The sequence below is a fragment of the Castanea sativa genome, chromosome 8 (genome assembly GCF_040712315.1).
Source record: "Castanea sativa cultivar Marrone di Chiusa Pesio chromosome 8, ASM4071231v1".
Taxonomy (NCBI): domain Eukaryota; kingdom Viridiplantae; phylum Streptophyta; class Magnoliopsida; order Fagales; family Fagaceae; genus Castanea; species Castanea sativa.
The window spans coordinates 43,959,510-43,985,863 of NC_134020.1; the positions used below are offsets into that span (position 1 = coordinate 43,959,510).

A 26,354-nucleotide genomic window follows, 5' to 3' on the forward strand; every position below is an offset into this window, starting at 1 on the left:
TACTTTAAACAATGTGTTAAAAAAAAAAAAAGTCAGCCCAAGAAAATTGTCCTTAAAACTATGAATTTTGGCCCAACAAAAAAGTTTCTTGCTTTTGTACTTGGATTTGAAGGAATTGAGGATTGGGCCCAAAAAATTGGTAGCATTGCTATCTGGATTTGGCCCAATAGAAAAGTTTCTTGCTTTAGTTATTACTAGTAGGTGATGCACGTTCAAGGTACGTGATGTTCCTTGAGTAAAAAAATTTAAGATATTTATTAAAAAAATAGTATCAAATCATATATTTAAATTTAAAATAATTATTTAACATATAACTATTTATTTAGAACGATAATTTCTTAAAAGATGGTATTTAGAACGATAATTTCTTAAAAGATGGTATTTGGTATCAAATAATATCATGTTAGTGGTATCAAATAATATCATGTTAGTAGTATCAAAATCTAATAAGTGTGAGATATGCCAATAAAAAATAACAAACTCACTAACAATTGAAATACATGTATTAGTAAGTAGTTATTTTTGCACGCACGTCTCTCGTTTCTTGAATTTTTATATGAATGAGGGTGATTCAAACCCTGAAAATTTCTATTGGAAGTATTAGAAAGTGTTGGTTGAACTATAAGGATCTTGGCAACTAAATGGTATTAAAAGTGAACAATTAGGGAATGAACCTTATATATCAGCCCTTTTAGTTGCATTAAGTAATTGACAGTAGCATAAAAGTCAAGCAAATGCGTTTGTAGTCCAACGGTTAGGATAATTGCCTTCCAAGCAATAGACCCGGGTTCGACTCCCGGCAGACGCAGTGTCTACTTTTTTTTGTTTTTTAATTTGGTCTCCAGCTTATTTTTGAAAAATAAAAATACAAAAATCACAGTTTATTTTTTAAACATAAAAATTACAAAAAGCTATATATATATATAGGTTAATTTGGTCTCCAGTTTATTTTGAAAAATAAAAATACAGGTTAATTTGGTCTCCAGTTTATTTTGAAAAATAAAAATACAAAAAAAAAGGCAGGTAACAAAAGTTGCTGGCTGTGGGGTTCGAACCCACGCGCACTTATGTGCAGAAGATCTTAAGTCTTCCCCCTTAACCTCTCGGGCAAACCAGCTCGCTGTTACTAATGTCCAAGCTCAAATTAATTAACCGAAAAAAAACCAAAATTGCATTTTGATTCCTCGCCGAAACATCTAGAAGTAACAAAGAGAATCAAGGAACGGCCCTGATTACATCATCACTCTCTCTCTCTCTCTCTATTTATCACTTATCCGTTTCCACATCACACACGCCTTCTTTCTTTAGTTCAAAAAAAAAAAAAACGCGTTTTCTAGAGAAAGAATCACAGTTATATTTTTTGGTCACAAAAAAAAATTGTGTTTTGGTGTTGGGAAATGGCGGAGCACTTGGCGTCGATATTTGGGACGGAGAAAGACAGAGTGAACTGCCCGTTCTACTTCAAGATCGGCGCGTGCAGACACGGCGACCGGTGCTCGAGGCTCCACACGAAGCCCAGCATAAGCCCGACCCTTCTCCTCTCCAACATGTACCAGCGCCCCGACATGATCACGCCTGGCGTCGACGCTCAGGGCCAGCCCATCGACCCTCGTACCATCCAAAGCCACTTCGAGGAGTTCTATGAAGATCTCTTTGAGGAGCTCACCAAGTACGGCGATATTGAAAGCCTCAATGTCTGTGACAACCTTGCCGACCACATGGTACCTACCGCCTGTTCCAAACTAATTTTTCCCATCTTTTTTTGTTTTTCATGTCTACTGTTGACTAATTGATATACTTGAAGGTAGAATATGTGTAAAAATATTTAACATTTATTTAGGTACTAGAAAGTAAAATATTGTTATTCTTTACTATTACAAGCCATAATGTTTATGGACTTGTGTATAAGATATCTTTATTGTATGAAATTGTACGTAAATTTTTCAAAAATTTCTGGCCCAAATGTGGTTTCTCTCCAATGAGAAAGTCCTTGATTTTATATATTTTGGCAGGTGGGTAATGTCTATGTTCAGTTCAGGGAGGAAGAACATGCTGCAAATGCACTTCGCAATCTGACCGGAAGGTTTTATGCAGGTTCATTTTTCTTTTTCCACTTTTTTTAGATTGAGTTTAGGGTTTGTTATTTACTGAATATTTGTAGTCTAAATTCTGTTTATGCTAGTTATCAATAAGCTCTAGCTCAAAATCAAATGGTACCACTTTTTCATTTGTTAAGGGATGGAGTGTAAGGTTGCGCGTTCAAGACCCATAGGGTTCGTCTATAACTTCCTCATATTATGATTGAATTGGCTATAATATGTAGGACACTTGTTGTATTGAAAAAGCTCTTTGAGTAAGAGTGGGGGAGAAGGAGAGAGATGGGTAGAGAGGAGAGGAGAAGGCCACCCTTCCCGTTCACTCTCCATTCTGAACATACTGTAGAAGGTTTCTTTATCCTTAGAACTGTGTAGTTTATATCGGTTTCATGCATCTTTTGTCAAGAAGCTTAAAATTGGAATTTGTTCTCTGGTTGTATTACTATTTGGACTTATCAAAAAAAGATAAAAAAGATTGTATTACTATTTGGCTTACACTGAAACCAAAAACTTTAAAATATAATTTAAACAACTTTTGTCTTGCCAATGAGCTATAGCTCAATTGACACTTCCTTCTCCAATAATAATGGGATGTAGGGTGAGGTTGTGGGTTCAAGACCCACTAGGTGCGTGCATGTGAAACTTACCATTAGTAGTTTTGGCATTCATGTCTAGAATTAGAGATAATGAAAACAGGGTCCACATCTATCTCACTTTGGGAACCAAAAATTGCAGGCCGTCCCATCATTGTTGATTTTTCTCCAGTGACAGACTTTCGTGAAGCCACTTGTAGGCAGTATGAGGAGAACACTTGCAACCGTGGTGGATACTGCAATTTTATGCACTTGAAAAGGATCAGCAGGTAAACTGTCCTCTATGATATGTTATATTCTCCGCAATACCTAAACTTGTTATGCTGTGTCTGAAAGTGTTGCATCTGATTGTAATTCTTTTAATCTGATATTTTCAGGGAGTTAAGGCGGCAATTGTTTGGGAGGTACCGACGAAGGCACAGCCGCAGTCGAAGCCGAAGTCGGAGCCCTTACAGGCATCGTAGCTATGAAGAGCGCTCTCATGGGGGACGTGGTTCTAGCAAAAGGTATGATGAAAGGGATTATTATCATGAAAGTCAAAGCAGGAGGCACAGGACCACAAGCCCTGGCCATAGGAGAGGACGAAGCAGAAGCAGGAGCCCTGGGGGAAGGAGGAACCGCAGTCCAGTTAGGGAAGGCAGTGAAGAGAGGCGTGCCAAAATTGAACAATGGAATAGGGAAAGAGAACAACAGCAAGAAAGTGCTAATAAGGTTAACAATGATGGAGATGACGACAGCAATTATAATGGACATATGCAGAATGGAGATCAAAACTATGGCTACCAGCAGCAGCCACCTCCACAGCAAGAGAATATAATTTCTGATCCTTTTAACAGTTTCTGGTTCGTTTCCTCTTTCTTTTTGTTATTTTGATATAGTCTTTTGCTTCATTGGGAGAAAGTTACATTTCAGCAAGGACCACCAATTTAATGAAAATAGCTTACAGCCCATTTTCCACTGTGCAGGTGGTGTGCAGGTTCACAGTTCTGATATGGAATTTGAATTGTTATTTTTCCTTCTTTTTTTTTTTGGTTTGCATGTTGGGGGGGTGGGCTGTGCCTTTTCATCTGCATACATACTGCTTGCTGTATGGTTTAATACATGCTTTATCTCATGATAGGCTTTGTAGAAACTATTATATCATCTTTAACCAGTTTCTTTGCTTCCAGCTTCCATTTAGTATTTGCATTCCTTTTAAAAATCAGTTGCTATCAAGATTTCACCGTTTCATCTCCTCCCTCTTTTCCTCTCAACCAGATCTCTTTTATCCTTATTTGTCAACTAGTCAGTTTCTCATGGGATTAGGATCCACTGAATGCGTGCGACTGTAGTTACTAATAAAAAATAAAATAAAAAGCTAGAAAACTAGTCAATTCCTTTATTTAGAATCCCTTGACTAACTGTAATTGACGGCGCATTGAATCAAACAAACCTAACCACCATATGATATCTAAAATTTCAACTCATCCTTTTCCCTTTGATTGGATTTTTCTTCAGTGTCCTTTATCCAGAATTGTGATACATACGCGCGCGCGCGTGTGCGTGTGTGTGTGTGTGGAATTTATACCACCAGCCTAATGGGTAGAACTCTTACTGTAGAGGATTTACAGAGGCACGGTGTCAATTTTGATAATGTTAGGCATACAATTTTTAGGAAGTAATTGGTTAAGCCTGTATCCTTTAGTCAACACAAAGGAAATCTTTGAGGAAGTCTGTTTTTTTGTTGTTGATTTACTCCTGCTCGGAACCAAATTTAATAGCGTGCACCATAAGCATGTGTGGAACTTTTTTTTTGATTTGAGATATCAGTATATGCATGAATGATTTTACTGTCAGGGACTCTCTGAAACCACCACACATCAGGGGAACGATCAAATTTCCATGGTTCTGTCTTTGGTTTAGTTTTCTATGAACTCTCTTTTACCTTATTTTACCATAGTTTACGGGAAAGTTATGATCTTACATATTATGAGTTTTGCAGGTTCAGGTATCCCTGCTTCTAAGGACCAATATTGTTTTATTTGCAGCTTACCATGAAATTTATGTACAGGTTCTTGAGTGCAGCAGCAGAGGACAGGGTTTATGCATGAGAAGGAAAGTACCTGCAACCAAATTTTTAGCTTCTGAGAGTCGTAGGTGAGGTCTTGAAATATTATAGATGCCTTTCTGGTCACGTCGCAGGTCAGGGATATGGCTGCAGTGAAAACATTTGCTATTTGGCTGCAGTGAAAAAATTTGCCATTTGGCAATTGATGTTTTTGTGTTTTGGGTTTGTAATAGCTTTGGGATTGTTAATTGGGTTCATCGTTATTGACATCATTAGGATTTGCATTGGGTATTAAGCTATTCAACTTTTTAGCTTTTGTGTATTATGTTTTGCAATATTTTGAATGCTATTTCATTTCAGCCAATATGGTTGGTATTTGCCGTGCTGGTATTTAGTCCAGTGTACTTATCCTCTCCCCCCGCCCCTTCTCTCAACTTTCAAGTTTTGCTGAAATATCAAAGCCAGTTGCAATTGTTCTGGCATTTTCAATCGAATTTGGTTGGAAGGTCATTCTGAGCTAAAGAATTGTTTTTGTACAGAATGAGATTTGTTTGATCCCTTTCTCCATGGTTGTCAACATTCCGATATGAGTCTTATGATTTTATGATCCTACCTACCCAAAACGATCTAGATCTCTCAAAGATTTTTGTGATTGTTCAAGATCAGTAAGATTGTACAATTTTGACAATTTCAAATGATCCTGATTTTTTGTAATTTTTTATAATTTAACAGAAGGCTCAATTGGACTCATTTAAAAAATAACATTTCAATAGATCAAGTTTGGCTATTTTAATATAGAGAGATAGAGTGTCAATTTGATCTAAATAAAAAATAACTTCCTAATAAAGTGTCACGTTTTGAAATTTTTGACTTCTTTAAATGATGCTTACAAATGGATGTATGGTAATTACTTCAAATGGATGCAAATTATTGGTTTTTTATGAATGAATATATATTTTGTGATTATTTAACATACTAATATGTTTTTTCTGTTTTTTTTTTTTCAAATAATATAGGCTCCTATTTTTTGTATTTTTTGACAACCTTGCCTTTCTCATTCTTTTTCATGCACCTACTGCTCCGGCTTCAATACCTTCTCCATTGTCTGATTTCGACACCAAACCTACTTTCCACCTTACAAACACTGCTCCAATCACTCAAAACATCATTAATTTTGGACAAACCAACTTTCCAAACTTAACGACGCATATTTTCCAATCGCTACAGCGACCAAACATCAGTAAACAAGAAATCCAAAATGAGGTGATCTTTATTTTTAAACCTTTAATTTTTTTTTTTGGTTGGAAACGGCATCCTGTATGTATTGCTAAGAAGCCAAACAAAAAGGGGACAAATATCAAATATCAATACCCCATTTTGGCTCTCCCAAAATCATTTTGATCAATATATCATAAAACGAGGACCAACCTCACTCAAAATTGAATATTAATGACAGACTAAACACCCATCGGGTTTCTATAGTAGTTTGCAAAAGAAATCAAACATCCTCTCTCTTTCTCTCTTCCATGTTTTAGGTAATTTTCAATGCACACGATGTTGAATTGGTTTCGACTTAGATCGTTATTTTTCCTTCACCCCTAAGAAGGGATTCATGCGACTTCATGACAGGAAAGAAATTGATACTCAAAAACTCGTTAAATCACACGAAAGCCTGGATAACTCGCACACTTGATCTTCTCTAATCTTCTTGTTGGTTTTTAGCATAACCTAATTTTGAACTTTGATTAGGCCTCAATTCTCAGTTTTCTGAACTACTCATTTTGATAAATTCTACCAAAATAATAAAAAAGAAACAAATTCAAGTATTTATAAACAATCATTACATACCATAGACAATATTTGCCACGGAGTTTCACAGACCACACTGTTGATGCAATAATTATTTAGTTAGTTTTATTTAGTCATATTAAACAATCGCAGCCAAATTCTCTCATTCGATAAATCATAATTCTCCCAAGACTTCCATCATTCTCCCATGTTATGTAAAATAAAAGCAGATTACGAAGCAAGAAGAAAAAAAATCATAATAACAGTAAAAAATAACCTCGTTTTACGTTGTCCAAAAATATGAGAGAACTAAATCCGGAAAGACAAGACTCCAAAAACAGGACATTCAACTAGAACCCTCTCTCATGTATGGTGCCAAAATCTAATAACCCCTAGCTCTCTATGAATCCATTTCCAGGAAAATCCAGATCATGCTACAGCAGCAAATGTTGTGATAGCCCAGTCACTAATTGCCAGCATGCTTGGCCTTTGTGTGGGACTGAAGACCAACTTCAGAGCCGAAAGTCCTGTGCATATATAGAGAAGCATGTGAGACTAGAAAGCAACCTCAGTTATAGAATTGGAGAAAAGTGGAGTGAGTAAACATACTTGCTGCAGGTCTGGCAAGAGAATGCACCACCGGATTTTGGGGACTTCTGCTTAGATTGCTCACTAGTTGCAGGAGTCTTTGCAGCCTTCTTGGAAGGATGTGGAGTCGCTGTATGACCACCGACCTTCTTACCATCTAAAGCATAAAAACAAAAAATAGGAAATCATGTTTAAAGGTGCAGAGTTTAGTAATCTTTTCTCAGAAAATTATTGATTCCAATCATGTCACGGGAAGATACATATTTCCAGAAAAATAATTGATTCCAAACATGTCACAACAATAAGAGATGAAACAATTGATATGGAATTAAAAACACATGAAAAGAGAGTGAAACTGTTGCAAACATAGATATTTTTCCATGTGATCAACTTTGATTTTTTAGAAAACAAATAACACAACCAGAATAAGAAATGGAAGGTCAACTTTGATTATAGGGACAAAACATGATCATCAAACCCCTGGACCCTCAGTTTTAAAAGCAAGCAACCACAAGTTTGGACAACATAGAAACAAACTCACCAGTTTTTTGAGGAGTAGCTGCTTTTGCCTTTTTGGCTGGGACTGGAGTTTTAGTTGCGGATTCAGAAGGTCTCTTCTTGCTTGATTCAACCTTCAACAAAAGAGGTGATATCAACAATTTATAAAAACATCAGCAACGTCAAGAATATTCAAATAGATAGAAGAGAGAGTTATAGAGAATACAAGATATATTTCTATACCTTCTTAGGTGTCTCTTCAGGCTCCTCATCAGACTCATCATCATCCTCAGCAGAACCAAAAGACATATCCTCATCCTCATCACCACTAATATCATCATCATCATCCTGCAACATATTAAAATTTAAAGCTGGTAAAATTATTTTCAATTAGAATATTAAAAACAGAAAATGAAAATAGAAAATGTAAGGCCTACGGAGCAACATAAAGGTGCAATCAGCAACGCTGTAATTGCATAAAGTAGTCATTGCATTATGGCTAGGACCCAAGACAGGCGAAGTAAGAATTCTTTATCCATTAAAATCTACAACACATTGATATCAATCTTGTATGAAATTCACTGCCCAAAAATTTCCCCCCTTAGCAGAATAATTTGAAGAAATGTAGATAAAGGGCTTGTAGACAACAAAAATTGCTCCTTCAGAACACTCCCAAACACAATTTTTAGTTCCATATGAGAACAAGAATGCAGAGACACATTACTTTGATGTTACTTTTAGTGGAAAGACGAATTATATTTGAGCCAAGGCAAATTACCACAACCATAAACAGAAGATAATCATGCATATAACTACAATGCAAAGTGATTCACCTAAGGGTCAAAAGTGAGTATCTATGACATTCCTATTAGAAGAATTTCTGCAATAATATAGCAGCAGTATACCTCATCACTAGAATCACTCGAATCATTATCCTCATCATCTTTGCTTGGTTCTGAAATCTTAACCTGCTTTTCAGAAGGTGCAGCAACACTTTTAACTGCTGCAACCTTTGGGCCAGCCTTACCTGAAAATTGTTTAGCAGTCAGAGGCAGCAAGGGCTTAAAATGGAAAATAATATTCAGCTGACAGAAAATTAGATCTCAAAGGCATCATCTACCATTCTCTGCAATGTTCAGGGGCAACTCCTCTTCCTCTTCATCATCAAATGAATCCATATCAGAATCTGCACAAGTTTGAAATTAGTAAATATTTCACAATCACATTTTGAAAAGACATGAGAAATTTTAGAAATCATATTTTTATCACTCACCAGTAGCAGGCTCAGTGGCAAAGACAAGGGACTAGAGAGTCAAGGATACAACAGATAATTTAGAGGGAAACAGACCTTCCATATGCAACATGTGTTAGAATGATCCCAAAATATGGTGTCCTAATGATAATGATTTCATTAGGTAGATAGCTTTTTAGACTCAAAAATACGATCAGTTATTTACATAAACTAATATAGGGGAAACCAATTAGTCAGTTATTTTCTAAAACTAATACAGTTATTGGGAAGATGCCCATCCATTTTGAGCTTTTCTTTCCACATGCATTGGCAGATATGCACAGCTTACAGGTTCAGTAAATACTTTAGGATGTTAGCATTGGACTATCACATCAACCCCGTAAGACATGCACCAAATTTCAAGAGAAAGTAATTATCAAAGACTCAATTTGCTGAAAAAATTGAGCAAATGTTAAGGATATTCTTCATACATGGCAGCAGCCTTGTAACCTGCAAAGTAAACACTCCCATTTTTCCAGTTGTGAGAGAGCTCAAACTCCTTCTCAAAAACCAAATCAAACGATAGCTGAGGGAATTTCTCTTGAGAAAGAGTTCCCAACACAAGCTTCTGATCACCAAACTTCACAAAGATAGGTGTGGATTCATTTCCCTTGTTCTTAGACTCACCCAGGGATGCCTGAATCAAAAAGCATTAATTTAAACATTTCCAACACACCTAAAACTAGACAGCAATATAGCAATCAACCCAACAAAAACAACAGTACAAACACAATAATTTTTACCTGTGAAAGATGAATGAGCTTCTCCTCTCCAGGTGATACTTTAAGAGGCTGCCCTGCCTTGACTTCAACACCTTGAGATTAACACAAATAAAAAAACAGTTCAACATCTGTATGCCAGTTGATATAATCAAATAGATACAGAGCACTAATAGTTATCAACATTTTATAAGTAGTGGATTTGCCATGATCGTACATTACTAAGCTGTAGGAAGGTAACGGGCATGTAATGATGCAGCAGTTGACGAACAATAGTTTAAATGAACAGAGTGATTTCAAGCATTAACAAAAAATTGTAACAATCAATAAACATTACTCCACCAAATCATATAACAGGAAGAACTACTGAACCATAGCAATTCCCCCATTCATAACCACAACAATAGGAAGTAGAGACAAAAAGGCTCACATCTCCACAGCTCCAATGTTATACACAACAGAAAATATGACATTATCGCCAAATCACAAAGGCAATCTAGAACCACAGGAGTTCCATTTTCATTTAGATTGTAAAGAAAACACACACACTGACACAAAAAGCATAAGTAAAAAAGGCTTTAAAATATGGGTTTAATTCTTTGGGGGGTTATTTCCTCTCCTTTATCTCATTCTTTTCGAGAACCAAAAGACAGAAAACACCAACTAAAAACGTTTTGAAAATTCATTTTGAATTATACCAAGTTACAAACTGAAAACTAAGTAAACAGAAATAAACTAAAATCTGATAAATACAAAACACGACTTTTACACAAAGAAACAAATTCAGCAGAAAAAACCAGAAAGTACTTTCCCAACACAAAAACAACAGAACAGCAAAAAAAATATAAACAATGAAACATGATCCACGATTCTTACACATACAGTAACAAAACAGAGTCAGCAGAAAAACTAGAAATGACTTTTCCAAAACAAAAACAATTTTTACAAGAACAACGAGTAGCTTTCCAAGCTTCATAACAACACAGCCATGGCAACAAAAAAACAAACAAACACAAACAATCATGTGAACAACAGAGAAACAAATATGCAAATATTAAGGACAAGAACGGAAATGAAAGGAGAGAGACAGAAGTGTATGATGAGCATGGTATACAAAGAGGAATACGAAACCCTAACCCTAATACAAGGACGACGATGATAGTGGAGATGAGAAGCTTACCCCAAAACTCCATGGAAGCGAGTGAGAGAGAGAGAGAGAGAGAGAGAGAGAGAAGGAGGAGGAGGCTAGGGTTTGGGAGGGTTTTAGAGAGAGAGAGAGAGAGCGAGAGTTTAGAGTGAGTGAGCGATTAAAGAGGCAGAAATGAAAGTGTTTGAAGGGTTTTTTTATAAGGAATTTGCCGCTCGCCGCTTGGTTTACTTTTAAAGACCTCACTCACCTACTAGGGTTTTGAGAATGATTAATGCTTGAATACGCGTTATTATATTTGGGCCTGGTCCTGGGCCATGCATTTTTTGACATATACCTACTCGACTACTACTACTACATAAAATCATAAATGGCTTTGGATTGATTTTTGTGCTGGGCTTTGTTCGTAAGATTCCTGTTTTATAAACTTTTTTTCTTCTTTTTGTTGCTTTTTTTTTTTTTTTTTTTGGCTGAATGAAAAAGTAGCTTTTTAGTGTGAGCTCATCGATTTCATGCCACGGATACTACATAGGCCTTACTTAAACTATCGCTCAAATCGCTCCTCTCTAAATGCGAAGATAAGAACTTCTACTATCAAGTCACATTGCATGTGGTTGCTAATTTGTTTTAGAAACTACTAGTCAGAAGTTGATACTATTTTGTTTATTATTTTAATCTTGATACCACTTGTTCTTTTTGTGGCATTTTTTTAATATGCACTACCCATAATTCCATATTCTTCAGACCACACAGTGGCTTCATTCCAAATTCCAATTGTGTCTCTCATAATTCTTCAAAGTACCTACTAATTCCTTGGGAATATTCTATTTCCAATAGTGGAGTGGATTAGTTCCTGTGGCTTCACAGGAACCGCTTCAGCTTTCTGACAAGACAAATGGATTTCCCTCTCCTAATTGGGTCAATCTCAACACTAATGGTTCCTCTTTGAGTAACTTGAGTATTGCGGGGGTGAAGGTTTGCTGAGAAATGAAGATGGTGATTGGATCAATAGCTTCTCAACGTCACTAAGGAAAACATCATTTGCCATGATTGAACTCTAGGCACTCAAGGACGAGCTCACCCTAGTGCAAAAACTCGAATTCGCTTATGTTAATGTTGAATTAGATGTTGAATTGATAGTTTACTTGTTAAAAAAAAAAATTGTTATTTCATATTACAATAGAGTCTGTAAGGTCACAATTTGCACCCAAACCCAATAGTAAGAAGGGAATAGGCCCAAAAAGTCCTAAACAATGAAATTTGTAGAGAGTGGGCTTGAAATCTAAGTTCTAGTGATGTTAGATAACAAAAATAATGGGCTAGATTACCACGTCACATACAATGAACCGTTTATGTAACAGAATTTTTCCTCGGACACAAGCCGATGATGATTTTTATTATCTTTCTCTCTTCCAAAGATAGGTTACAAGTATGTATAGTGATGTGTACAGTGTTTTCTCTCTCTTTTCTTAATCCCTTATCCTAAGCGTCTTCCTTTCCTTTTATATCATCCTCCCTCTTTCCTCCATCTTTCACGTATGGATCAGATTATCAATTTAGATACTTGTCCCATCAACCTATCTCTGAAGTCTTTAGAGGCAGCTGTAAGACTGAACCCTGATGCTTAGGCATCACTTCTCCATTTAAGCGACCAGAGAAGTAGTTGCAGAGTATTCAATGTGGTAGTAACAGCTTTATCTTAGATATTTCATAGCTCTTTTTCTTATCTTATACACCTACCATGCCTGTCCGTACTTGTAGGATTTCTTAGAACATCGCCCCTTGGACGCCAAACAACCTTCTCCTACCTCAGCCTTACTTAGCCGAGGACATACTCCTCCTCGGACCAACTTCATGGATATACTTGACCAAATATCGCTTCTTTACATATTAGTATTGCTTAGTAGGTTGACATTTCTACATCCTCGGACTATTCAGCGTCCTCAGATTGAGCATTTAGCTCAACAAACCCTATTAGGCCAACCCAATACATATTCCTAGGCCCACTAACCCTACAAAGCCTATTCTCATTGATTGCATGACCATATTGAGGAGCAAATTAACCACTGCAAGGGAAAATTGGGCTTTTGCCCTTTTTTTTTTTTTAATCTAGTAATATGTTCCTGATTTGAAACTATTTAGGTTCGTATCCCTGTTTTGAAACTCAATTTTCTCAAAATAGAGTTTCAATGTAATGCCAAATCAATATGTCCCTTTTTTTTCTTTTTCTTTTTTGGTATTGATGGTAGATTATGGGTTGTTGGTGGTGGTGGTGTCAGTGTGTGTACTGCAGCAGTGGTGGGCTTTTGGTGATGGTGGTTCAGTAAATTTGTGGTTGTTCTTGAATAGAAAGAATACATAATGTGCTGTATTGTAAAATGATGGTGATTTTGGGATATATTATTTTATTGTGTAAAAATATTATTTTAATGTGTTGTCTTGTAAAAGACATGGAAAAAACTCGAATTCGCTTATGTTAATGTTGAATTAGATGTTGAATTGATAGTTTACTTGTTAAAAAAAAATTGTTATTTCATATTACAATGGAGCCTATTCTCATTGATTGCATGACCATATGACCATATTGAGGAGCAAATTAACCACTGCAAGGGAAAATTGGGCTTTTGCCCTTAAAAAAAAAAAAAAAAATAGCAATATGTCCATGTTTTGAAACTATTTAGGTTCGTATCCCTGTTTTGAAACTTAATTTTCTCAAAATCGAGTTTCAATGTAATGCCAAATCAATATGTCCCTTTTTTTTTTGTGTTGATGGTAGATTATGGGTTGGTGGTGGTGGTGGTGTCAGTGTGTGTAGTGCAGCAGTGGTGGGCTTGTGGTGATGGTGGTTTCAGTAAATTTGTGGTTGTTCTTGAACAGAAAGAATGAGAGAGAAAGAATAAATAATGTGTTGTATTGTAAAATGATGGTAATTTTGGGATATATTATTTTATTGTGTAGAAATATTATTTTAATGTGTTTTATTGTAAATGACATGGCAAAACGACCGGGTCGAGTCGGGTTCGAGTCAAGTCTATCAGGTTGCGGGTCAAGTCGGATCGGGTTGACCCGTATTTTCACATGAATTTTTTTTTATTATTTTATAAAGAAAACAACATGTATTTGCCATTTGGAAAGTTATGCAACAAATTACTTGATGTAAAATGCATTATTTTGAATTCAATTAAACTTATTAATACTTATTCAATAATTTTAAAATTATACAAATCCTAACATTGCTATCTAAAACAAAATAACACAAAGATAAGTAAATCAAATACACATGTTTTATTTATACACAATATCAACATTCCAAAATATAAAACAAAATTACAATTGACTTATTGGATAACTCATTTAATAAAAAATAAAAACATATAACATATTTACAATCTTGAAAATTAATTTTATAATCTATTATCAATTGTAGTTGGCACTCTATTTTAATTTGAGATAAACATTACAGTTTGATTGCTTACTTATTTATACATGATCTCTTTTATGAATATCACATCATTGTTAAGTAACACACCCACTCTAGGAAATATCATAATTTATTTTTAAAAGTCGTTTATTTTGGACATAAATTGTTAAAAAATAGGTTTAAGCATTCATAATTTATGTTAATTTGATACTTTAACTTCACTATTTTCACACATGTCTACAATTTTAAATCTATGTTTTTAACTTTACAGTAACCTGATTATCTTGGCATGTACTTTGTTATTTGATATCTAAAAATCTTTACTCATTACAGAATGCTCAATCATTTATCTTTCAATGAATTTGCATGTAGTTATGTAAACGTATCAATTATTTTCTTAAAGCTCACATGGCCCTTCGCTAAGTGGGGTTTAGATATCGTCGGACCTTTTCCTCGGGCAGTAGGTAATAGGAGATGGCTCATTGTCGGCATGGATTACTTCACGAAATGGGTGGAAGCCGAGCCATTGGCCAACATTAGGGATGTGGATGCTAGGAAATTCATCTGGAAAAATATCATAACTCGCTTTGGAGTCCCTCATACCTTGATTTCTGATAATGGGCTTCAATTTGATAGCAAAGCTTACCGACGGTATTGTGCAGGAATGGGAATAAGAAATGGATATTCAACACCGGCTTACCCCCAAGGAAATGGTCAGGCTGAAGCAACGAACAAAGTTATCTTGGCGGGGTTGAAGAAACGATTGGATGATGCTAAAGGATGCTGGGTAGAGGAATTGCCTCATGTATTATGGGCTTATCGTACTACACCCCGAAGATCGACAGGCGAGACTCCATTTTCAATGACGTATGGAATGGAAGCTATAATACCATTAGAATCGGGTTTTCCCATCCTGAAGTCCGACCAGTATGACGACGCGAGCAATCATGATAGGATGTATGATTTTTTGAATACTATTGAGGAAAGAAAAGAAATAGCCAGTGTGAAGATGGGCAGCTATCAGCAGAAGCTCAAGCAGACATACGACAAGGGAGTTAGATCTAGGCCCTTGGTACCAGGTGATTTGGTACTGAGAAAAGTAGTTGGGGTAGCAAGAAATCCTGCTTGGGGAAAGTTGGGTCCTAATTGGGAGGGGCCGTATAAAATTACCTCATTAGCAGGTATAGGGGCTTATCGGTTAGAAGATCTGGATGGGAGGGTGATTCCTCGCCCTTGGAATGTAAATAACTTACGACGTTATTATTATTAAGAAAAGAACCTCCTTTTGTGCTAAAGATGTGGGTGCTTGGTGTCCATTCGTATCAATCTTGCATTAATCAAAATACAAGTGTTAAACTGACCTTAGCTCTTGTTCGGCTCCTCGGGCCACAAGTCTAAGAGAAATTAATCACTTGCAGAAATACAAGTGTTAAACTGACCTTAGCTCTTGTTCGGCTCCTCGGGCCACAAGGCTAAGAGAAATTAATCACTTGCAGAAACACAAGTGTTAAACTGACCTTAATTCTTGTTCAACTCCTCGGGCCACAAGTCTAAGAAAAGTTAACCACTTGCAAAAATATAAGTGTTAAACTGATTTTAGTTCTTCTCTGGTTCCTCGGACCATAACTCAAGAATCATAAATCTAACAAGATAAAGGCTAATGTATATAAACAAACCTTAGGAGTGTAAAGTTAATCTTGTTTCATGCCTTGTCTCTCAAACGTCATAAAAGGTTAAGTCGTGAAATTATGGTGCCCAGGTTAAGCCTTTTGTGTTTCTTAAAATCACAAGTATAATAATGAACAACTTTGAAGTGATATTATGATTTTTAATTCGTGTAAGCTTCTATCTGAATGCGTACAAAGTGACAGTTGAACGGCAACACATGGTAATAGGAGTTGCATTAAAAAAAAAAAACAAAAACAAAAAGAGAAAGGCTAATATTAGTTTCTTAGAAAATATTCGTTACAAAAATGGAGCAATCATATAGCCCCTTACACCCGTAAAAAAAAAAAAAAAAGCAGAAGACAACAACAATAAAATGACTAAGCAACAGGCTGCTTGTCTTTTCTTTTCTCTGTTTCTTTATCGTTTTTCTTCTTTTTTGTTGGCTCTTCAGCCAAATCACCCTCAATTACTTCTTCCACGGGCTGAGCTGTGGGAGAAGGGTTTTTCGTGGTGGGCGCATCAGAGGGGTTAGGAGCAGGAATGGGCGCAGCTGGTTCACTTGGCGGCATGAAGGGAGCTAGTCGCTAGTCGCAATGCCGCAGGGTAGTAAACACTGTCTGGAGCCCGGAGTTCGGCATCGACGGCTACCGGCGGCGTCCAAAGCATGACCCCATACCTCCGAACAAAACGCCCTAGCAACCCCTTTGAGTTGGGCGGTCGAGCTATCGAGAGGCCTTTTTCATTCCGGCATCGTATGCTACTTGTTCGGTACGGCTGCTCCTGTTCCTTGGTGGCAAGCAACCCTTGCACTTGCTTAAGCTCAACAACAGTGAGAGCAAGCCTACTTTGAGCACTTTTTGGGCCTCGAAGAGCAAGGTTTGCTTGCGATTCATAGCTTTGCGAGGGCAGCCTCGGCGTTTTTTTGGGCTTTTTCTACCTCGACAAGTGAGTGAGGGTTTCTTTTAAATTTAACTCGGCTTCTTTTTGTGCCACTCACTTCGCCTCGGCATTATGCTCGGCTTTTCGGGCTAGATCCAAGCGAATGGTCTACCCACTCTTCGGCCATAAAAAGAAGCTTCGGACCGCTTCCATGAGACATTTGAATTAACAAAGTTAGTCATAACAAACAGTTAAGCTCATAAACGGAATGTGCAAAGATTTAGGAAATACCTTGGCTAAATCTGTTTCAAAGACGGGGAAGACTTCTCTCTTGCTGCCCGGAATGACCGCAACTCGGCCATGTCTTCGGGGGAAGGCATAGAGCCTTCTCTAAACATTCGGCCACCGGGCTCGAACTTCCCTTCTTCGGATCCCTCAAGTTGGCGTCATCCAAAACGGGGTTACCAGCCTGAGGGTGAAGTTTGGGTCGCCGCGCGCCTTCCTTGTAGACTCACTCTGGGGTCCTTCGACGAACCGGTAGGAGCGGCTTTGGAAAGGGCTTTCCCGGCCCTTGTATCTTTAACGAAGGGTCAAGACTGCTCCTTCTTCGATTTCTATCACATTTTTTGCTACTTTGGCCTCTTTTTCGTTTTTTGTCCGCCACCTCTCAGGAAGGTGCACGAGTAACGGCAAGTAGCTTGGACAAGGAGGGACCGGCATCGCCGGTGAAGAGTCGCCTGCGTGCGCTTGCAGTAAGGCCAACAGGTCGGGCTCTTTCTCTTGAAAACCCATTACGCTGGTCGACGGGTTGGAACTGGAAGGAGCGTCTGGGCGGTAGAACACTTCAAAATCCTTCTCGGTCACCTCGGGAGGATTTGGCTTGGGCGTGGCAACTCTTTCCTCGGCGACAAGATTAGCAGCTTGGTCCAAAGGAGGATAAAGTAATTGGGCAGTAAGTGGGGCAGGAAGCTGTGCGTCTTGAGTTCCTGCAGGCGGAGGTGCGGGCAGTAGGAATCTAGGGGCCGCAACGTCAATCTGAGCTAATCGTAGATCCCTTGCTCTGATTACGTTCTTCGGGCTTTGGAAACGTTTGGTGGAAGGTGTGTACCCGAGGATGATGTGGGCTGCTCGGAGTTATCTGTCCCGGTGTACAAATATTTCTGACCGAAGAATCCTGTTTAGATCAGCACGGTTCACAGCAGATAAGTTCGGAGCAGTATGGAAATCGTTTGCAATAAGGAATGAAATTGTTAGAAGGAATAAGTTAAGCAGAACAAAACACATAAAAAGAATTTGGTCATTCCTAAGTACTAGGTCAGTCCTCGGGAACACTACCTGGCATCCCTTCTCGGGTAGGGCAGTGTAAGCTGTCATGCCAGTTGCCCGAGATGACAAGGTAATCTTCATCCATCCCTTTACTTGAATCGGGTAAGCAAGAGATCAACCTAACGGAGGGGAATCTACCTTTCATATAATATTTAGTCCTATCCCCTTTTTGGCAGTTGTACACCCAATTTACATCTTGCCATGTCAAATTGGTCCCCATCCTTCGATTAAGTGCGTCTACGCATCCTAAAATTCTAAGGATGTTTGGGGAACACTGTGAGGGGGTAAGCCTATAGTTTATTAAAAAATCCCTGGTTACTCTACCCATAGGAATTTCCATGCCCCCCTTGATAAACGCAATCATGGGAATCAAAACGGATTTAGGTGGGCGAGATACGAGTGGAATCTCTTCTTCCTCACAATACATGATGTCTACGTCATCGGGGATCCTATATCGGTTTTTAAAGGCAGCCTTTGCCTCGTCTGTGTTAACTAGCTTAGCGTACCTACCCATTAATCCCCGTGACAAAAGAAGAAAAGCAAGCGAGTAGAAAGAAGCAAAAGGAAAATGAACACACCTCTGAAGATCGCTTAAAATTGGTCCTCGGGAGCTCACTCTTCTTTTAATACTTTAAAATGCCAAAATGAACTGCATCCAGCTTGAAGGTTCGCTTTTATAGGGGTGAGAAAGTAGAAATAAGGAGGTAAAAATAAGGGCGGTAACTTTCCCGCTCGTAACTGAGAGCGAAATCTGAGCCGTACATTACCCATCCAACCGTAGAACGTGCGCGGGAAAAGAAATGCCAGACTCCATAAATGCTCCATCGTGGGATACGAGACGTTTGTACGTGTGAAAACAAAGGGACAGGTAAGAAGCGTGTATGCGAAGTTAAAACTTGGTTATTAATTTATGGTTAATAACTCAAGTGTTAAAGGGGCTGTTGTGAGGTGCCAATGACCCAGGAGCCCGAGGACCCGAGGAAGGGAAGGCTGACACGTAGCAAGCAAGAGGATATAAAGGAATAAGGAACTTCACCTGACAATACCCGAAGATGAGGTGGCATGGACACTGATGACATAAAGGACATATTGCAAATATCTGAATGTGGCAGGATAACCTAGAAGATTGCATTAAATGTCACCAACCTTCTCGCGCATTAATTAGAAAATATCAACTTTGTCCGTTGCATTAATGTAGATATGACATGAACGATTGTAACGCGAGTTAGAGCTTTGTTCATTGCAGACGGGGCAGTGTCGGGGGAAAAGCTTGATAGATGGCAAGGTGTAAGGCTGAGATAATAGAAACGAATGATATAAATAGGGGCTGGAAGATATGGAATGGGGACTTTTGTTGTTGGACCCTCTCTACCAAATATATTGTATTCGGACCTTTGATCAAGGAATCAGCAGTAGGATACTTAGCGGGTTTTTGAGTTTTTAGGTCCTTACAGAGCCTATTCTCATTGATTGCATGACCATATGACCATATTGAGGAGCAAATTAACCACTGCAAGGGAAAATTGGGCTTTTGCCCTTAAAAAAAAAAAAATTTAGCAATTTGTCCATGTTTTGAAACTATTTAGGTTCGTATCCCTGTTTTGAAACTTAATTTTCTCAAAATCGAGTTTCAATGTAATGCCAAATCAATATGTCCCTTTTTTTTTGGTGTTGATGGTAGATTATGGGTTGGTGGTGGTGGTGGTGTCAGTGTGTGTAGTGCAGCAGTGGTGGACTTGTGGTGATGGTGGTTTCAGTAAATTTGTGGTTGTTCTTGAACAGACAGAATGAGAGAGAAAGAATAAATAATGTGTTGTATTGTAAAATGATGGTGATTTTGGGATATATTATTTTATTGTGTAGAAATATTATTTTAATGTGTTGTATTGTAAAAGACATGGCAAAACGACCGGGTCGAGTCGGGTTTGAGTCAAGTCTATCAGGTTGCGGGTCAAGTCGGATCGGATTGACCCGTATTTTCACATGATTTTTTTTTTTATAAAGAAAACAACATGTATTTGCCATTTGGAAAGTTATGCAACAAATTACTTGATGTAAAATGCATTATTTTGAATTCAATTAAACTTATTAATACTTATTCAATAATTTTAAAATTATACAAATCCTAACATTGCTATCTAAAACAAAATAACACAAAGATAAGTAAATCAAATACACATGTTTTATTTATACACAATATCAACATTCCAAAATATAAAACAAAATTACAATTGACTTATTGGATAACTCATTTAATAAAAAATAAAAACATATAAGATATTTACAATCTTGAAAATTAATTTTATAATCTGATGATGCGAAGAAAATCAGTAGGCTGGATGCTTCGGACTGGAAAGGACTACTGGATCTTTCTACGGCCTGAAAAAGAAAGAAAAGCGTATCAAAGGCGACCGGGGCTGCCGGCCAAAAGTCCAAAGTCCTCACGATGGCAAAGTTAGTTTTTTCCTCTAAGTTATTTGAGTTCCAACTTTTTTGGAGTAAAAGCTGAACATACCTTGGGTTTGTACGAAACAACCTTTATATAGTGTTATCATAGGCGAGTTACCAAAATTTGAACTTCTCCGGCTTCAGAGGAGAGATAGAAATCAAACGTAACTTGCATAACCGTACGGAAGTTATGCTCTTGTTTCACAACGGATACCTGGCGGTTACGCGTGGGATAAGGGATTATCATATCTCTCATTTGGAGATTTTCCTAAGTGTGACACCCTCGTCCTTGAGTTCCTCGAGTTGGGCGTGCTTTGTTTCGCACGCGGGGGATGCCTCGTCTAACGGGTGAATTTGCTCAAGACGAGGATGTCGACACTACGGGCCGAGTGCATCACTCGATGGTGCGTACCTCGTCTTGATCTCTTCTTCCCTGGACGAGGCACTTGTAGGTAAGTTTCTGAGGGTGTTTATGGTAGTAGGTGGGCTATGGACGACCTGTATGGACGACTTGGAGATGGGCTATATTATTCCCCTATCATAATCTATTATCAATTGTAGTTGGCACTCTATTTTAATTTGAGATATATATTACAGTTTGATTGCTTACTTATTTATATATGATCTCTTTTATGAATATTACATCATTGTTACGCAACACACCCACTCTAGGAAATATCATAATTTATTTTTAAAAGTCGTTTATTTTGGACATAAATTGTTAAAAAATAGGTTTAAGCATTCATAATTTATGTTAATTTGATACTTTAACTTCACTATTTTCACACATGTCTACAATTTTAAATCTATGTTTTTAACTTTACAGTAACCTGATTATCTTGGCATGTACTTTGTTATTTGATATCTAAAAATCTTTACTCATTACAGAATGCTCAATCATTTATCTTTCAATGAATTTGCATGTAGTTATGTAAACGTATCAATTATTTTCTTAAAGCTCACAATAAACAATTAAACCAATATTATCTTAATTTTACCCTTTTTTTTTACCAAAAAAAAAAGTTTTTAAAAATGGTTCGGGTTTGGGTTGACCAGCAAAAAAATGGGTCGGCTCACATATCAACTTGTTTTTCTTCAAGTCAAAAAAATTGGGTTTGGGTCGAGTATTTTTCGAGTTGGGTTGGGTCAGAAAATTCTAACCCGTTTTGCCATGTCTGAAAGTTGGGATGCTAAAAATATTATAAAATGGTATAGTATAATTAATAAAGTAATTTTTTAAGATGGTAAAATAGGATAAGATGTAATTTTCGGGTGCGAATGCTCTTACTATTTTATCCCAATGGATCCAGCTTGTGTCCAGTGCCACTGGACATGTTAAGATACAGACTGAATACGTGTTCACATCACAACGTATCCAATGGCACGGGACACCAGCTCCACCCTATCCCAATTTAGGAAGACATTATGGGGATTGGGGCCCGTGAAAAATCATGCATGCTTAAAGTTTACTTTATCCCTCTCCCTTCTTTTTTTTTTTCTACCTTCACTTTTCCATTAATTGAGTTTCCTTTCCTCCCAACCAAATATATTGGAAGAGATTCATTCCTCTCCTTACACAGAGATGGTTATTACGTTGAAAAATGATTTGATAGCGGAAGGTTAGTGAGTTAATTACAACTTACATGAAGAGATCAAAACGCTAGAGATTTTTCCTTATTGTCTGCTGTAATTTAAAAATTAAAAAAAAAAAAAAACCTTTACAATCAAAGACGAGTATGATTAACTTATAGATAGAGCAATTTGAGGCCTCATCATTAACTAAAAATCCATTACCGAGTTCAAGAAGAAAATTACTACGGCAATGGAGAATGAGAAATAATGCAGTTGACCTACCTCTCATGTGCACGTTGATCGTTATGGTTTAAATGTTTAAATATTAAGTAAAAAAAATTATCAAATTTATTCAGAAAATTCGATAGCCTTATAATTCAGTGACACAAGTTGATAGCAGTTGTGGTTCAAATGTTTAAATATTAAATGAAAAAAAAAGTATCAAATTAATTCAGAAAATGCAAAAGTCTTATAATTTAGTGATATTTTACGTTTTTTTTATTTAAAAAATAAAATCATAAATATATTGGCCAAAGTAATTGAGAAGAAAAAAATATTAACTATATTGACCAAAGTTTTAACTGTACAATTTCCAAATCACGAATTATTATGATACAAGGAACAGCAATAAGAAAAGTTGGGACACCAACACCATGAAAATGCCCCAAAATCTAACACACATGACAACTATAATTTGAACAAACAAATACTAAAAGGCTTAACCAATCAAAAAAAAAAGAAAAAAAGCTTATATAGTCCACTAAAAGGTAATCAATCACAGCAAGAAGTCCATGAACTTGAGCCAAGGAAAGCCAGTCTTTGAAACTTTCTCAGCTTCCTTAGAACACGACGTCGTTACGCCACCGTCCAACGCAGTCTTTTTGTTACACAGAAAAAAGTTCCTCGATCCCAATGCCATCATCTTCTCCTCTCTGTCCAAACCTGGCCCCCCACCATAAAAATAATTAATTAATTAATAAATAAACACGCCGCCAATCGTAACCTCACACGTGTCCCCAAAAAGCAAAATCAACGGCTATTATTATTACGAGATTCTTACTTTCTAAGCTGAACTGCGAGTAGTGGAGGTCGAACATGGCCGGATCGGTGGTCGGCAAGATTGGCCGGCGACACTCTTTCGCGTAAATCTTCACTGCTGCGGCGACGAGATCGCCTACCGTCGATTCCGGCGACATGATCACCTGTACGGGGCCGAGACTCCCCTGGATCGTCACGTTCAGCAACAACTTCGTCAGCCTCGCCGCCGGTGGCCGTCCCTCCATCGGCGTCGATCCAACTACGTTATTGTACGAAAGCAGTTCCGGCGTCGTCTTCGGCCGGCGAAGCTCCGCCGCCATGGTAAGCGGACTTTGTCCGTGAAACGATGACGCTCTATGCGCTAGCTTTCCCCTCCGGTTCTTCTCCTCCGGCACTCTCCGGTGACTCTTCGAATTCGGCATATGAAGCAAAATAATATATTTGCAATTATAAAATTTGAATTTCTTTTTTTTTTGGGGTCTAAAACCGGTTACCTCAAACGCCGGTACCGGAAGAATCTGAGGCGAGGGAAGCCGAGAGCTGGAGAAGAGCTTCTGCTCTCAGGTTTCCAGTCACCGGAAGCTAACATAACCTGAGTGGTATAACTGTAAATAACGACGAAGACCAATGGCAAAAAGTGACATCAAAAAATAAATGAAAGGAGAGGTTAAGATTCGAATGAAGAACTAAAGCCTCTCCCCTCTATGGATTTTATACGGTGACGAAGATAAGAATGTCTGCGAAGGTGGGCACGATTTTTCTTACAGACTCCACCGGCTATAGCCGGTTTTAGAGAGAATGAGATAGGTTTGATAAACTGTTAAGTCCACTTTTATGAGGACCGAATACAGGCTAGTGCCGGTTACCCCGATACATGTGTGGTTTGGGTTAATAGTAATGTGATTTGTGAGTGTAAAGAGACTTGGATCAAAAAAATTTGTGAATTTATTTTACATAATCACTTAAAAAAAATTTCTTGTATCATATTATTTATTTTAACATTAGATTACTGATGAGACTGATGAACTGAACTTATCTGGACGAAGTCATCCAAATCAACAAAGTGGCGTTTACAGACAAGGTAATCAAATGTCACTGGCGATTTCAGCTCCATCACAGACGAAGGGAAAGAAGCCACTTAATGCACTCTAAATAAATACCTCAGGCGGTTACAATGACAGTTGTATGGACCATTAAAAGGCCATTAAAGCTCATATCAATAGGCCAGGAAACGTTACTAAAAGAGGCATTAAAGTCACAATAACTACCACAACGGCTAGAATCTAGAACAACATATATAAAGCTCACGCATTACCAACACAAGGTATGGGGACAGTTACAAGATATCCCTAATCATTCTTATAGTCTACTATTATAAACTCCCTTGTACTAACTTTGGCATCGGAGGTGTTGTGGCAGGCACCACACCGGTGACCATTTCGGAGAATTTCTTCTTCCGTCGCGACACAAGCAGACCTCTAGTCCCATCTGGACGACCTCACTACAATTGACGAACCCGTGATTCATCAATTACATTAAATTATTAATTTTTTGTTTTTTCTTTTTCCCATACAATAACCATTATCCACTTAGTTATTTCATCTGCATGGTACATAAAAATAAAAATAAAAAACTAAATGTGAAATAAATAATGTCAGTATAAATTTATAGGGTCATGCTAATGAGTGCATTTAAGGTATTAGTTAACAGTTCATTTTAAGAAAGTTTTGACATCACTTTTATGATAAATGAAAAAATTATCAAAATATTAATTTTTTTTTATTTTCTAATAAAAACTTTCCAATATTCTAAGAGTATTAGTTAACATTTTTCAAATTTATATAATTCTTATAAAATTTTTACAAATTTACACATTTATAACTTTGATGCATAAAATTGAGTATTTTTTTTTTTAGAGAGTTTTAATCTATGATCTACGTTTCTGATAATAGTTCTTTATTATCAGACCAAGATACTAATAAGTTTTTAGTATAAGTGATGATTGAACTTCAAATCTCTTATACAATCATAAAAAACTTTATTAGTTAAACTAACTGAAACTCACAAATTGACTACTTCTCTTATTATTTAATTTTGTAGTGTTTGATGCAAATAGTGTTAGTTACTGCTTTGTGTGCTAAATTGCACAGGTGGTGATGACTTGGTGATAATTAGCTGACTGAAATGTACACGGGGAAGCGTGATTATGAGTGGTCCCCCGCGGAATTTTCGGGTAGTGTTTCGAATCGGTGAGACGTCACTGCATGGGTATAGGTAGTACTATTACAGAATGCCAGATTACTACTACTATTATGTATATATGTACTATCCTTCCAAAGAGGCGGCTCTTGATTAAATTTAACTGGTCACGTGTTTGACACGTGTTTTTTACTGAGCTTTGCGGTGGTAGTGGGTCATTACAGATTTTTACGTTGCTTCCACTAGAATCAACGGATGATTCCTTCTCTGCTTCAAAAGTTTTGGACAATTTGGTCATTTTAGAGGTTTAACTGTTTAACCCGGGACTTCCAAGAAGCAAAAGTTTATAACGACTTCAATATATCAGTGACACCCATTTTCATGACTTTTTGACTTATCCGATTCGATCAATCAAAAGTTTGGATACATCTAAACAGAAATGGACAGAAGATGTCTACAACTCATCGTGGATTTGAAATTTAATTTGACTGTAAATGAATCAAGTCAAAATATTAAAAGTTTCTATTTTATTTATTTTTACTTTTTTAACTTGAGTCAAGCTTTGAGCTTGTTATTGCATGTTTATAACTGACTCATTTTTTTGCTAAGTAAACTCAAATTTATTCACGAGTTAGTATATATATATATATATAATAAAATCATGATTAAAATATTTTACCTCTTTATAATCTTATGAATCTTTATTACAAATAGACTTGTTTATATTACCAATAAGTTACAAAATAGTAATTTAATATCCTATGAGTTTATTGACAAACTTATACAATCTAAATTCAACTTTATATAATATATTTTTGTACAAGTTTACCAAAAAAATAAAATAAAATCATAATACTTAAATTGAGTTTTTATGTTTAAGAGCAAATTCACAAACACATTAACATGTCTGAGTATGGCTTGTTTAACCGTCAAGTCTAAACTTAAACTTGAATTTAACTTGTTTACGAAACAAATAACTATAAGTAAATCTTTGTTTAGGTCCGTTCAATCTATTCCTATACAGTTTTATTCATTT

At 37.0% G+C, this 26,354-nt stretch overlaps 3 protein-coding genes and 2 non-coding genes across 6 annotated transcripts; 2 read left to right on the top strand and 3 right to left on the bottom strand.

Moving 5' to 3' along the window:
* The first annotated feature begins 736 nt into the window (after positions 1 to 736).
* TRNAG-UCC (transfer RNA glycine (anticodon UCC)) lies at positions 737 to 808 on the top strand. The gene has a single exon. It is a non-coding gene; the product is annotated as a tRNA-Gly (tRNA).
* A 226-nt stretch (positions 809 to 1,034) lies between these two features.
* On the bottom strand, positions 1,035 to 1,117 carry TRNAL-UAA (transfer RNA leucine (anticodon UAA)). The gene has a single exon. It is a non-coding gene; the product is annotated as a tRNA-Leu (tRNA).
* A 174-nt stretch (positions 1,118 to 1,291) lies between these two features.
* Positions 1,292 to 5,130, top strand: LOC142607605 (splicing factor U2af small subunit B-like). 2 transcript variants are annotated; one of them, XM_075779150.1, is made up of 5 exons: positions 1,292 to 1,721; positions 2,013 to 2,094; positions 2,832 to 2,958; positions 3,067 to 3,531; positions 3,655 to 5,130. In XM_075779150.1, exons 1-5 carry the CDS (start codon positions 1,398 to 1,400, stop codon positions 3,677 to 3,679), a joined length of 1,023 nt encoding a protein of 340 aa, XP_075635265.1. In that variant the 5' UTR covers positions 1,292 to 1,397; the 3' UTR covers positions 3,680 to 5,130. The 2 variants fall into 2 exon arrangements, with proteins under 2 accessions (XP_075635265.1, XP_075635264.1); XM_075779149.1 differs by having other exon boundaries at positions 4,740 to 5,130.
* A 1,625-nt stretch (positions 5,131 to 6,755) lies between these two features.
* LOC142607621 (histone deacetylase HDT1-like) lies at positions 6,756 to 11,036 on the bottom strand. The gene is made up of 10 exons (XM_075779176.1): positions 10,801 to 11,036; positions 9,645 to 9,715; positions 9,324 to 9,538; positions 8,884 to 8,897; positions 8,731 to 8,796; positions 8,516 to 8,637; positions 7,854 to 7,958; positions 7,654 to 7,744; positions 7,134 to 7,269; positions 6,756 to 7,051 (listed from the first exon to the last, which is right to left on the bottom strand). Exons 1-10 carry the CDS (start codon positions 10,811 to 10,813, stop codon positions 6,991 to 6,993), a joined length of 894 nt encoding a protein of 297 aa, XP_075635291.1. The 5' UTR covers positions 10,814 to 11,036; the 3' UTR covers positions 6,756 to 6,990.
* Positions 11,037 to 22,620: 11,584 nt separating this feature from the next.
* Positions 22,621 to 23,848, bottom strand: LOC142607006 (uncharacterized protein At4g22758). Its single transcript, XM_075778411.1, has 2 exons — positions 23,142 to 23,848; positions 22,621 to 23,023 (listed from the first exon to the last, which is right to left on the bottom strand). The coding sequence occupies exons 1-2, from the start codon at positions 23,539 to 23,541 to the stop codon at positions 22,857 to 22,859; spliced, it is 567 nt and encodes a 188-aa protein (XP_075634526.1). The 5' UTR covers positions 23,542 to 23,848; the 3' UTR covers positions 22,621 to 22,856.
* Between the last annotated feature and the right edge of the window lie 2,506 nt (positions 23,849 to 26,354).

Excerpts from the sequence above, each read along its gene's own strand:
- LOC142607605 (XM_075779149.1), top strand. The coding sequence starts at position 1,398 with ATGGCGGAGCACTTGGCGTCGATATTTGGGACGGAGAAAGACAGAGTG. Across the intron at positions 2,095-2,831 it reads GACCGGAAGGTTTTATGCAG|GCCGTCCCATCATTGTTGAT; the intron begins GTTCATTTTTCT and ends CAAAAATTGCAG. Across the intron at positions 2,959-3,066 it reads CACTTGAAAAGGATCAGCAG|GGAGTTAAGGCGGCAATTGT; the intron begins GTAAACTGTCCT and ends TGATATTTTCAG.
- LOC142607006 (XM_075778411.1), bottom strand. The coding sequence starts at position 23,541 with ATGCCGAATTCGAAGAGTCACCGGAGAGTGCCGGAGGAGAAGAACCGG. Across the intron at positions 23,024-23,141 it reads CTCGCAGTTCAGCTTAGAAA|GTTTGGACAGAGAGGAGAAG; the intron begins GTAAGAATCTCG and ends GTGGGGGGCCAG.
- LOC142607621 (XM_075779176.1), bottom strand. Across the intron at positions 9,539-9,644 it reads AGCTCATTCATCTTTCACAG|GCATCCCTGGGTGAGTCTAA; the intron begins GTAAAAATTATT and ends TTTTTGATTCAG. Across the intron at positions 7,959-8,515 it reads CGAGTGATTCTAGTGATGAG|GATGATGATGATGATATTAG; the intron begins GTATACTGCTGC and ends AATATGTTGCAG.